Source organism: Pseudoliparis swirei, chromosome 18 (genome assembly GCF_029220125.1).
Source record: "Pseudoliparis swirei isolate HS2019 ecotype Mariana Trench chromosome 18, NWPU_hadal_v1, whole genome shotgun sequence".
NCBI classification, from domain to species: Eukaryota; Metazoa; Chordata; class Actinopteri; order Perciformes; family Liparidae; genus Pseudoliparis; species Pseudoliparis swirei.
In genome coordinates this window covers 11,045,390-11,059,466 of record NC_079405.1, presented here as the reverse complement: position 1 = coordinate 11,059,466, position 14,077 = coordinate 11,045,390, and the positions used below count along the sequence as shown (strand labels likewise).

Here is a 14,077-nt window from a genome sequence, read left to right as displayed (position 1 = left end):
AGTGTTGGGCAAGTTACTGAAAATTAGTAATTAGTTATAGTTACTAGTTACTTCTTTTAAAAGTAATTTAATTACTTTACTAGTTACTGTATATCAAAAGTAATTAGTTACTCGGGAAAGTAACATTTAAGTTACTTTTATGTCTGCTTTTTTAATGTAATGAACAGTACTGAACAGTCAAACACAATAAACATATGTTGTAGACCTATTTATTGCAATCAACAGGGCAACAGGCCTTCAAATCAAGCAGCAGTACAAAAGTCCCTTTTAATACTTAACTTAATACAAAATAACTGTCTCAGTCATTTAACAGTGGTTTTTTTACATTAGGCCCAATGAAATAAAAGTGATTGGCCTACAGTATTAACACTAATTAAAAGAGAAAACAAAGGTGCCTTGAGGTGCTGCATATAATTGAGGGGGGGGGGGGGGGTGCTAGTGAGGCGTGTACGTGCTGATCTGGAGTCAGTTTGGTAGGATTTGGGTATAAATATATTATTTCATTTAAAATATGGATTTCTATTTAAAGATATTCATGTAATTTGCATGCAAAATAGGTCTACCCGAACCAGCGGACAAAAAATTCAACCAGCGGCAAAAACCGCGGACCTGGCAACACTGGAAGTGGCTGTCAATCACAATGTGGCACCGTGTGTGCTGGTCGAGGGGGCGTGCCTGTGATTGGCGGAGGAGAGGGGAGGCGTGCCTGTGATTGGCGGAGTAGAGGGGAGGCGGGGTTAACCTGTCGTAAAACGGAAGTTACGGGTGGTTGACGGGAACCGTTGTTGTTGATGTTCGAGCTGCTGAGCTGAGAGGAGCACGCTGTCTGTGTTGGTGGATGCCCAATAAAGTGAGGATTAATAACGTCGTCCCGTCTCCGTGTCATCAGTGCCATAACGTCCGAGACGTTACAATATCATTGCGCCACCAAGGTCCTGCGATGTCAGATCAGAAGCAGCTAAAGTAGCCTAGCTTGTCTTCTTGTCTGCAAGTGTTCATTTTTCACAAAAGAGAGTAACGCGAGTAACGAACTCATTTAAATTTCAGTAACTGTAACTGCGTTAGTTGATTTAAAAAATACTTCGTTACACGCTCGTTACCGCTAAAAGTAGTGGAATTACTTTGTAACGCGTTACTCCCAACACTGGTGTACATACATGTTGTTATGGAACAAAGTCAACTCTGATGTGAGAATACTAAAAGGAACGCAGTAATAGTCCATTACATAACACCCGGTAAAAACCACAACTACTCATTTTCACACACGTTGGTGTTTGTACAGATTAAACAGATCAAATATGAGGTGTTAATTAGTGAGCTTTAGAGGTGGAGGAGGATTTTGTTTTCATTGGACAAAGCCAGGGAGCAGTTTCAACCGGTTTTGAATCTGTGTGCTAATTTGAACTAAATGTCTTCTGTTGGTAGCTTTTATCTGTAAGTGGTGCAAGGGAAGGGAAGTGACACAGTTTCAGTTTTAGCAATCGGATGTGAGGCTGACTGAAAATGTGTAAACCGCTGAACAGATACAACATGACAAACCGTGTGTGCGTGCGTGTGGTTGATGAAGAAGATGAAGGGAAGTCAGAGGCAGAGCAAAACCAAACTAAGCTGAGCCGTTTCTATTGTCTTATTGATCTACACACAATCTTGTTTTGTAAAACCTTATTTGCCTTTCCGAAAGGTGATTGCCTTTGGTCCCCTTAGTTAGCATTCATAAGCAGTATATTACTATATAAACTTATTTAAAATATACCACACACTCGTAATTATACGTTGATTAATGATTTTGTCAACAACTTAAACTGATGGAATGGAAGCTGATATTTGAACAGACATTGGAAATATAGTAAAGCAGCTCTACAAAAACTAAAAACGTCCTCATTCACCCTTCGCTAAGCCCTTTCCTAGACACTATTAACTAGACACAGGAGGCCTGTCAAGCTTTCAGGAGGGTAGAGACGAAAGAGGGAGAGTGTCATGTTTGTCACCTTTCAGAAGCCAAAAAGAGAAAAGAGACTTCGGATATAGATTCTAATTCTTAAAACAATAAGCTTGCCTCACACGTTAGCAAACAAAGACGATTGAATATGAGTATTTATGAATGAGATCCAGTGTTTGAATCAAGCCCACCATGTGTGAGCATTATTCTAGCGCTCTTTAAACAAATGGTAAAAGTGGGATAATTTAGTGTTATATTAGTTATATTAGTATGAAAGCTACAGGGAGTCATAACTAAAAGTTTGTTTTAAAAGAACAATATATTGACTTATCCTGCTGTGCAGCAACATTGTTGTTCCCCTTTGTCCTTACCAGAGTTGTCAAGGTGAACCGCTCCCTCCATTTTAATGGACTCTTCCCGACCTTGAGGCTAGGAACCATTGGTTATGGTATAACCTGCAAAATCAATCAATCTAAAAATAATCCAACAACTGTTAATTGTATCGGCAAGTTCCTCTGCATTTTAGATTGATTGATTTCTGCATTGTAATTACTACTTAAAGTGATCTTTGCATAATCTTGTGATAATTAATGAAAAGGACACAAGTTCTAAAGAAAAAAATATTTCAATATTTATTTGCAGTATAAACATGTCTTGTGTTGTTTCCATATACTGTACAATACATCGGGTCAATCGTATTTCCTTCAGTAGACAGAAAGGTGAAACTGCCCTGGTTAACATGCCCCTTGTTTTTATACAGATAGATTGCATCTTCTTTTAAAAACTGTTTACAGCACAATACAAAACAGCTATTCAACGTGTGTTTCGAGCTGTAACACGATGCAAGATGCATTGTCAAAAAAATCCCTGAAAAATCCCTCACTGAGGTAACATTTTGAAAATCATTCACTTCTTCTTTCACTTTGTATTTCGCGCTGCCACCCCCTCTCTGCTTTCCCTCCCCAGCACATTCCTACCGAGATGTAGCAACAACTTTAAGGACACAGAAACGTCCGTTCCCGTGATCTGGCAAATTTACAAACAGAGAAAAAGACTTAATTTCTCTTTCACCGTTACAAAGACAAAAACACACACACACACACACACACTCAAAAAGCAGCTTGAAATCATCCATTTTCTTTTTAAATAGAAAAGCTCCGTACTGAAATATATTTCAACCCTAGGGTGCAAGTGATCAAGTTGGTGGTATTATTCTCATCTCTGATGTTAGAAGAGAAGGAATTTGCATATAAATCCATCACATATATATACTTAAATATATATTCATATTTAAAGGCCACGGGAATAGCATAGAGCGCAATATATCAAAACAAAACGGAGAAAGACGTAATTATATAAGCGGGGTGGTGTAATCGTCTATTGTGAAACATAACTGGCATGCTGTCCCACAGCTCTGGCTGCGTGAAGCAGTGTGTGTGTGTGTGTGTGTGTGTGTGTGTGTGTGTGAGAGAGTGTGTTAGTGAGGGCCTCTTTCAAGTTGGTAACAGGCACGCCGGCCCTACATTTTGGACACCCCAGTTGAAATGTTACTTCAGTCCACAAGCCATATCGAGCTGGATTTTGTATAATTATAATAGAATAGATATAGTACAAAAGAAGAAGATTTTAAAAAAGGACTTGGATCTACAAAATACTGCAAAAAGGGTCTTTTGATATATTGCAGAGTAACAAAGAGGACCTTTTGTGACCCGTGGTGGTAAAAACAAAATAGAAAGACAGCTCGCTGTCTGCTATTACCATGTTCTGATTCAAATAACAGATAAACAAAAGACTCCTTTTTTCTCTTCCTTTTTACACAACGTTTTTCTAAAGTGAGATACAAAGTATTGAACAGTCAGCATTAGAAACAAGTTAGAAAGATTATATAAGGCCAGCAAAAACCAACCTTCAGAATCAACCGTCCCATCTGAAACCCAGTTCTTTGTTTCTGGTAAGACCCTGTCCACATGAAACCTGTAGCCACGCAGCTTGCTTTTTTAACGATGGGCCTCATGAAAGAATCACACTGTGTTTGTTTGATTTGTTCTCAAGTGTGCAAGTTATTCAAGAGAACTTGTCAAAACAGTTGCGATCCCAGCGCTGTGTTTTTTCTTCTTCTCCTCATTGGTTTTCTTATCGAACCATTCCTGCTTTCACAGTAGACGAGCATATTAATAGCCTTTTTTTATTTTTGGGACTACCGTCAATGCTAAATATTACGCCTGCGATTCCAATCTGCTTTAAAAAAAAAAAAACTTTTCGTGAACAACACGTGTCCAGCGGAACAGGGAGCCTTATAAAGCGATTCTCAAGCGGCAATTGTGGAACAATCGCAACTCACGAATGTGCGCGTCCTCATACGCAGGCGGCCGTCACCAGCTTGAAACGTGCCGTTTACAACATGTTTGTGCAGTTTCAAGCTGAATCCGACTCGTCTGAGCATCCCTCACCGAAGAAAGTGAGAGAGATTCAGGATGTTCCTGCATGACGCCCAGTGTACCTACAGACATTGCCATACATCTAAGTGCTTTTGTGTTGTTCTGGAGAAAGACGACATTAAAAGCAAAAATAATGCAGCATTTGCACATGTTTTGGAGTCTTTCTTGTTCAGGTGCTTCTGGTGTGGACAGGATCTCAGAAAACTCTTTAAACTACATACTGTGTACCGCTGTGTGCAGCAGCAACAGCAGTTAAAAAAACGGTCCTCATCATTCATCTTCCCACCTGGTAAAGCAACATCCAACCCGTGGTTATGTCGACTGTTAGAGAGCATACAGTACCACAGCATGCTCAGGTATACAAAATAATATATAGAACTCTTTACTATTATCTCTATAATACATACATATATATATATGTGTATATATGTATATATATATACATCAATTTATCTTTCATATACCCAAGGCTTAAGGGTAAATCAACTTAAACCTTTCTTTGACAAAATGGACGATCTCTTGGCAGAAAGATCTTCCTCCTGTTTTCTCCAATGCAGTTATGGGACGTGAAGCTATTGAAGTAACTAAGTGCAGTCTGAAGCCAGTCCCAGTCAACAACCCCATAATACCAAGACCAGGATACAATCGCAGTCCTGTGTCCTGCAGTTCTTCTATTTTTTTGTTGGTAAAAGGAACCTAAGCTATGACAACCAATTGAAAAACTTCCTCTGGGGCAAAGCGAAGTCGGGTAATACAAGAGTGTTGAGGCACTTCCTTTCCAAAGGTCACTAAAATAAGCTGCCCAAAAAGTTGCTCAGTAAAGTTAACACTGCCTTAGCATCCCCACAATGACCTCTCGGTGAAGTGTAAACAGCAGAGGTGTGAGAAACCAGTTTGGCAAAATCATACTGTGGTAAGACGATATGCGATGTGATGAAGTAACCGAGGACTTTCAGTCGTTTACTCTCTCACTGAACAAATCAAAACAGTTGGCGGAGACAACTGGTACTTCTCGTAAGGCAACTGGATGAACAGTCATACGGGGAAGGAAGTAGGAACTTGCGCTTGAAAACAGTTGGCCGGATGCCAACTGGCCTGTCATGTCTTCACCCAGACCCAAGCCCAACCCCCTGATCCTGCCCGCTGCTCGCCCCTGACCCAACTCTCTCACCCCTGAACCTCGTCCTTGGCTTGGGGGCCAGTCCCCCCCCCCCTCCCCACTCCACTGTGCAGCTGTCGGGACTCGTCGCAGCCTGGGACTGGCCTCTCCTCTTCTCTGAATGTCTCTTTATCTGCCTGCATCCAGCACGGGCTCCAAGTGCCAACGAGTCAATGGCTACACCACTGTGCAAACTGCATTAGGTCATGACAAACCTAGAAGGAAAACAAAACTTACAACAACAACAAAAAGATAACTCGGAATATCACAATAACGTTCCTCTTTGTTGGCGTCTCCGCCGTTTCTTTAGTTTCACAATCTCTTAAGCCATTGTTGGATCGAATAGATACGATTTCTATGTGTATATATTTATATAAGGTACAGATTTGTGCGTTAATGTACACAAAAATGTACACGAGACATACTGAATTGTTCGCTCTGTACGTTGACAAACATACAGCGCGAACTTACATACTTTGTTTCTGTGTGTGTTAATTCCTTGGTTTGTGCGAGATTTCCTACGAGTACATCCCAGATTCTCCACTTGGCACCAGTCAGCTCGGCCAGGCAGCCGAGAGAAAGACAGAGAGGATGTTGTTGTCTCAGAAGTCGATTTTTCCTATCTTTGTATGAAGCTGTCTGTCCTCCCGCGTCCTTCGCTCAGTCACTTCAGTCTCTTTGGCTCTTTGTGGCAAGACGAGTTGATCGGGGCTCTTCCTCCCTCGATTTCAATCAACTCCCACGGAGGACGCCATTGTAAACCCATTTGTCAGTTCCCCCCACTTGGTAAAAAAACCCCACCTCGTCCTCTTCTTCAACGCGGCATCTGTGACCTCCCACTGCCGCCGCCCCTCCTTCGCCAGGCTCTCAGACAACGAGTCTCAGGAGGCTAAAACATTCATTGAAACTGGCAGCTTCCCTCCAGTGCAGCCGCTTGTTATCATGGTAACAACACCACCGTTAACCCCCCCGAAGAAGGAACAGTCACCCCCGCGGATTTTCATCTGGACTCCAGCGTGTCCAGTTGAAACACATTGTGATTGGTCGGGGTGGTGAAGAAGAGCTGGTCGTGCGTCGGGGAGGTGGAGTGGTTATCACACGGGCTGTTGAGGCCCAGCGTCCGCTCAAAGTCCAGCAGCTGGCCCATGAAGTTGAAGTTTGGGGAAATGTTTGACTTTTTCCGCTTGACAAAGTCGTACGCGTCGTTGAGGGACAGGTTGAGCTTCTGCATCAGGTAGGCCACCGTGACGGTCACCGAGCGGCTGATGCCGGCCAGGCAGTGCACCAGGATGCCGCACTTTTTGGAGCGAGCTTCGTCTGCAGAGGAGGGTGAAAAGAGGAAGAGAGGTTTAGAATACGTGTAACACCCACTGTATGTTTTAGCCTTTGAATTATCATTGAGTGAGAAGGAAAAGTCTGTAGATTCTCTGATCTATGATTTCACTGACAATATTCTTTGTTCTAATAAAACAATATCCCAGCTGTCATTGGGCGAAGGCGGGGTTCCCCCTGGACAGGTCACCAGTCTATGGCACGTATAGAGACAGACAACCATTCACGCCCACATTCACACCTACGGGACATTTAGAGTCCCATTAACCTGAGCGAGAAGCAGTTTGAATCATGGAATGGAAAATATTATTTTCTTATTTGTTTCGCTGTAGTGTGAATGAATTTAATAAACAAGATTTATTAACTATAATGGTGATATTGAAGCTGTTGTATTTAATGTGATTATACTGTATAGTTTGATCATGGACCCTCTATCAACATAAACATTATTCACAGAAAACTTTGAAAACCTATTTTTTCAGCTTGTTACGATTAGCTATAAATATATTACTTTATTTGTCAAGATGTGAGGCTCCATCGAGGCATAGAATCAACTTAAGTAGAAGAAAAAAAGGACATCAATAGTCACACCAATAATAATAAATCAAACAAAAAATAAATATTGATGCACATTAAATATGTTTGTTGCTTATTTAATCATGGCTATTTAATGTTATAGAATAACATATATATATATAGACTGACTAAAACCACATTTTCAGGCACTTTTAGTAATGGACGTATTTTAATTACATGAGAATAAATTATCCTCATGGAAATAATATCATACACTCAATCTATACCACATTTTGTTGGTATTGAATTACAACTAAAGAGCAATCCTTTGTGCAATAGATACTAAACATTATATAATCACGATACAACTCGCATCGTACAACACACGCATAACGCTGAAAATTAGACAATTCATTTCTCTCTCAACATTTATTATATTTTTACTCCAGAATGACCTTTCTCAGAATGTCACATTTCATTCTGCTTTCTTGCTCTCAGTCCGTAGAAAAACGTGAATAAAAACTCCATCTTACATTATTAAAGGGCTACATCCATCCCCCTTCTATCAGTTACAAGCCCTTGCACTTGCATCACTGCAGGCCATTAGAGCGAGAGAGTTAAGTGCTTCTTTCCTTTCTTCCTCCCCTCCCTCTCTTTTATCCTCTTCTTTATCTCTCACTGCCTGATCTCTTGTTGTAGGATTGGGGTCAGTTGGCTCTTGAGTTCAGGCTGCTGACATTTAGATGTGATGTGTGCTCACTTTCCACAAATATACAAGACTCTGAAGTCAAATAAGTAAACCGTGGTTAATTTGTCCTGAAATTATCTGTGGACTGTGCAGCGTTACATCACTTTATGTGTGCTTTAAATGCGTTATAACACAATAATTGTCCATTTATTAGTTTACATGAAATTCCTCCATGTTCATACAATAATTTCAGATATTTAAGGAATCTGCAGTCTACAACAGTTCGTGGAAGTCACATGTGGGTCTCCTTTTCAGCCTGAACGTCTCTCCTCTGCCCATAATGATCCTGCTGTTACTAAAAAGACCTGCCTGATGTAATCCCTGCACACTACAGACTGCAACATTCAACATCAGCATGAGCCGAATCTGCCATGACCTCTGGCTCTGGCATATGTCTCTCCTCCTCCTACTTAAGTTGAAACATTAGTCTTAAATAAGAAAGGAAATGTCCGGGGTCTGGCCGATCACAAAGACTCTGGTTCTCATTGACTCATCAGAGAGGGAATTCACTCGTTCTCTGAGAATTAAGTCAGAGGGAATGATGGGAATGATGGGAAATACTGAAAATGGGATGATGAGGGGTTAAAATTATTGTGGCTTCAATTCTAAAATAACCTATTTTCACGTTTTATTCAAAACTTTGCTTTAACCTGAACCCTTTTGTGATATTTAATAAATTTCTAATCAGGAATGGTGAAATAGAATAAATAAATGCAGCTCAACGAAGCAATTTTAAGACAATTTCACACGTATTCTATTAAAAACTATTTCCACAAAAGCTATGATATGGCGTATGATTAAACTCTTAGATAAATGTATTTAAAGATGGTAATGGAGGATTCACTTAACTTAACAAAGATAGTAATGAAATCATTTAAATATTTCACTGGTTTAAATTGCTCAAATCTAAGTATTTAATGCTTACATTTTATATAAATCAATTATTTGCTGGAAAAATGGTATTTAACCAATTTATTTGATAATTGTTTCATACATTTTAATGCAAAGACACAAGATGTCCAGCTTCTAAAACTGTTCAGATTTGTTTCTTTTCTTTTTCCAGGTATGATAGTTTACATTTTGGACTATTTGTTGGACAAAACAAGACATTTAAAGACGTAACATGAATGAATCGATAATCAAAATAATTGTTACCCTTCTGTTTCCTAAAAGATCTTGTGTAACATAACAGAAAGAGTTCTGTCCACCATTACTTACCAATGAATGAAATGGCTTCGGGGAAAAACTGAGAGAGGTTCTGGCTCCAGTGATCGGAGATGGGGATCTGTTTGTACTTGAAGTCGCCTTCGTGTTCGAACATGTTGGGCAGGTTGGGCGTCACGTTGAGGATGTACTTGATGTTGTACTTGCTGAGCACATCCAGGTTGGTGGAGTCTTTGGCACAGCCCAGGTAAAGGTACGGCAGGATCTGGACAGGAAACGCTGGCTGGTTGTTGGGGAGCGGGCTGCCCTCCGACTCTGTGGCGCTGCCCGGCTCACGGTCGGATTCCCCGTCTGAGCAGTCGGAGCTGATGCGGAGTCCTCCCAGGCCGAGGACGGAGGCCGGTGGCGAGCTGCTGGGACAGGAGCAGTCCAAATTGGTCTCGCAGTGCTCGGGGTACTCCGACTGGAACTTGTTAAAGCCCCCTGGATGACAAGGGAAAGATTAAAAAAAGTCAATATCAGGTTAAAAGCCAAGAAAGTAATTTCCCTGGGTGGTATAAAACAAAGTGCCGTGTCCACCACGACCACAGGAGAGGTTGTGTTATACAACAGCTACAAAATGGCAGCTGAGTGTCAAGTCTGCATGAGACAGGAGGTGGATCATAAACCTGAGAGACAAGAAATAAATTAGAAATAAAATAAAACTAAACTAAAAATAATTGACAGAAATATTTTTTTTAAAACAACATTGATGTTACTGGTAAATGAGCATAATTTATATTCTAAAACATTATAATCTAATAAAATACACAATGTATACTCTAATTACATAATAGTATATAAAGCAGCCAGGTGTAGTGAATGCTATCCAAATTAAATACATTCACAAAACGTTTTTTCATCAACTCATATAAAGATGTATAAATAATAAATATTATTAAATTGGCCATTTCTATTGTAATAGTGTGTTACAATTAAATACATAACACAACACATAGATGTTCTCGTTAAAAAAAATGCATTTACTGCAGCCACGCCACCCTTTTCATGTAACACTACATATTCATATTTTATTGCGACAGATAAGAGGAGATTAACATGATATTTACGTCATTGTGACAAAGCAAACATGCCGGACAGATGTGCTCCATTGAAAAAAGCTGAGCCCCGAGGAGGACGAGCAGGGCAGCGGGCTCTGCTGCTTCAACACTCAGCGCAGTGGACTTTTTGTGAATGGCAGCTCGGTTTATGACTCAAGTGAAACATTTCTTCAATTGCCATAAATCAAATGCGTCCACGTCTTCTAATGCGACCACCTCGTAAACTATTCATATCATATTTTAGTCCCGGAGGATCAATCAGAGTGGGACGTCGTCTCCTCGTTTCCTTGTTCATTCATGAAAAAAAAGAAAAAAAGAGCCAGTCTTTTCCTGAAGGAGCACAACATGGCGCGCCATTTTTGCAGCATTTAATTGAAAACATATTTGACCCAGCTCTATTTACCGACACACAGGCCACCGTTGAATGCTTTGTAAAAAAATCAGACGATACTTTAAGCGATTCTACCCAAATAATCACGAGGAATTAGACACAAATGAATGTCGGCATTGAGTGAAGGAAGTCCAATGTCAAACTTCATTCAGACTTCACAGTGAGCGCAGCTCACGTGTTTCACCTCGTTTATATTCGCCTGAGCAAAAAAGTGGAAACCGTGGCTGCCTCATTATAGTTCATCATGAATAAGACACCAGCTCTAGACTGAAGGCGGATGATAACAGCTGGATTCATTTGAAGTGTCGCCACACGGTGACACTTCAATATCCCGACAAGCTACTTCCTAATCCGTAATAAAGGTTATATATGATATGGCTTGTCAACATCTGAAATAATATCTTCTTAAAGCTCCTCAATATCAAGCGGTGTGTTTCAGATGTATCAACGACCCAGACAGAGGATGAAACATGCGCACATGTATTCATTAATAAAACCATTCAAGGCGAGACCATTCATAACATGTATGCTGTTCAGTGTGGTGAATAGGACACATTCACAAGAGCCGCATATCCTGTGATTATATCCTCAGATTATTACATCAGAGTGAAAATAAACAATCAGTGTGAGTTATTTTAATTTAATAAAAAATAAAAAAATGTTTATGAATTAAAGCGACTTTAGGCGACAACCCAGGCGCAGACCTCCGGGTGTAAAGCCAGCTGCTCTTACCCTCCAGGTGGAACGCCTTGCACCCGTCGTCCCGGAGCTTCTGCAGCAGCAGCCCCAGCACGGAGCTCCCCAGTCCGGACTCCTGCCGCTCCGGGGTCGCCTCGTCGTACAGCACCACCACGTCCGTCTTGCACCGCTTGACGAATTTCTCCTTGTCCTCGTTGTTGGGGATGATGGAGCGGATGGGGAGGTTGCCCTTCTTCAGCCTCCGCAGCATGAGGCCCGGGATGGCCAGGTTGATGGCCGACTCGATGTGCGAGGACTCGTACAGCTCATGGGGTCTGCAGTCCAGCAGCAGCAGCAGGGAGCTGGCCCCAGACTCCAGCTCCTCCTGGAGCCACTCCACGCTCTTACTCGACATCATCGTCATGGTCACGATCACAGAGTCTGTCCAAAGATGATGTATTTTCATCAGGGAAACGTTAATCCGCCCGTCCCCGGGTGTGACATGAAAAAGCAACGCAGCAGAGGAGAGAGAAGACAAATCACGGCGCTAAACTTCCCGCGGCCGCCGCTGCTGCTGCTGCTGCTGCTGGTCCTGCGGGCGCGCACACACACTTCCACACACACACTCACACGTCCACGCACACATCCGACACGCACGCACCGATGCCCCTCTAGTTGGAGCAGGAAACTTGAACATGCAGGGGGTTTCTCTCCCTCCTTCTTCCTTCGGTCCGATAGATGTGGAGCTTTTATTCCAGTCCATGGACGTCCATTGGGCGAGCGAGCTCCAACTTTTGAGGGCGCCCGAGGAGCCACGACGCGGCCCCGGGAGAAGCCTCGCTGGAGTCCGAGGTCGTGAGTTCCGGATGAGTTGCACGTCGCTAAAGCTCACGAGTGTTGTTGTTATTTGACATGCCGGCCCGCGGAGCGCCTCTGGGTTGTCATTTCCACTGGATGCGCCGAAGAGGCTCTGCGGCTTGTCATTGAGGAGAGGGCGGGGCGGAGGGATTTAAAGGCGCAGCGCCGCTGGAGAGTCACACGAGCTCGCGCCGCTTCCGCGACATTCACAACCATTCATTGATATAGTCTGCACGGTGTGGTCGAATCTTGAATGACACGTTTGACTAAGACATCTGCAAATACAAGTCACAATTCAATATACACACGGGTGTGTGTTGGGTTGATGGAACTGCACATAACATGTTTTTATATATTATTTATTTTGTTATAGATATTTCTAAACTTTCTCCATTAATCTTAAATAACACATTTTACATTGTAAGTTAATGTTGGATCATTTTTGCCTCGTACCCTATATTTTCCTTTATGTTATTACATGTTACAATGCTTTTATAAATGTCATATTAATAATTGTACATAACTAATTCCTTCCAAATATAAATGAGAATTAGAAAAACAATCATGCCATATTCTTTGTACTAAATGGGGTGACTAATTAACGTTTAATCTCAACATTTGAACAAAAAGCATCCGTAAAGTTCTCACAACAATTGAAAGTTGAACATGTGGTAATCCATCGACATGAAGGAAATCTCCAGAGTAGCTCACTAAAGGGCCGATGTTGTGTTGTTCAGGTACAAAGAGGAATGACATGGAAGTGTTCTTCATCATTCAATAACACATTAGATACATGTGATATTCTGAGCATCCACAGCAGCATACAGCTATAGTCTATGTAAAGGTCAGGTGGAGTAATGTCCACCTGAGCAGAGAAATCTCTCGCTCCCTGTGTGTTAGTGTGTGTGTGTGTGTGTGTGTGTGTGTGTGTGTGTGTGTGTGTGTGTGTGTGTGTGTGTGTGTGTGTGTTGTTATCCAAGCGTCTCTGTGCTTTGTTTATGTAGCCAGGCTTTTTATTACATATTTGTGCATCTGAGTCCATGTGAGAGTGTTTCACTATAAAACAATATTCTCAATGTTTTTAAAATGTTTTATTCAACCCATGCTGACACTACCATGTATAGACTGCTCACAAATGTATTCTTACTGGTTTTGTCTATTTTTGTCCCTCACATGACTCGATCCTTACCGGCACTGCAGATGATTAAGAAGTCTTAATGATGAGCATGAAATATACTTTCCCTCCAATTTGTGATCATCCTGTTTGTTTACTTTGGTAAATACTTGACAATGAACTGTTTTCATGAAATACTTGAGGACAGAGTGTAACTTCCACACATTTGCTTATCAATTAATTACACATTACAGATGGAAATTTGGCCTTTGCCCACCGTCTCGACAGCATGAAACGAATGACAACAATCAGAGTTTGTCTGCTAAAAGTTTGAGAGTAAAATGTATTTTTTGTTACAGCTAAAAAGAAATAAAAAATACAGATAGGAAACATCTTCTTCCTCACTCCTTTATTTATATTATCTCTAATTATCTGCACTTTTATTTAAACGTAGAGCTCAATTCTTCAAATCCAGATTGTCTAATGTAAAAAATATTTTCACGGTTTTGAAATATTTCTTCTTTTTCATATCATTCTTAAAGCTTCTGGTGTTATGATGATTGTTCACCTTGTGTAACAGTGGGGCTGATGTACCTACTGCTGTGGGTCATCACCACATACGTTTCACCATGAATGACCT

General features: G+C 41.3%; 1 protein-coding gene across 2 annotated transcripts; it reads right to left on the bottom strand.

The window, feature by feature from the left end:
• Window positions 1-2,558: 2,558 nt before the first annotated feature.
• On the bottom strand, window positions 2,559-12,435 carry dusp7 (dual specificity phosphatase 7). 2 transcript variants are annotated; one of them, XR_008834484.1, is made up of 4 exons: window positions 11,520-12,435; window positions 9,351-9,779; window positions 6,012-6,853; window positions 2,559-5,751 (listed from the first exon to the last, which is right to left on the bottom strand). XR_008834484.1 is itself a non-coding variant. In XM_056438103.1 (3 exons), the coding sequence occupies exons 1-3, from the start codon at window positions 11,929-11,931 to the stop codon at window positions 6,537-6,539; spliced, it is 1,158 nt and encodes a 385-aa protein (XP_056294078.1). In that variant the 5' UTR covers window positions 11,932-12,435; the 3' UTR covers window positions 2,559-6,536. The 2 variants fall into 2 exon arrangements, 1 of the variants encoding a protein (XP_056294078.1); XM_056438103.1 differs by having other exon boundaries at window positions 2,559-6,853.
• Window positions 12,436-14,077: the final 1,642 nt, after the last annotated feature.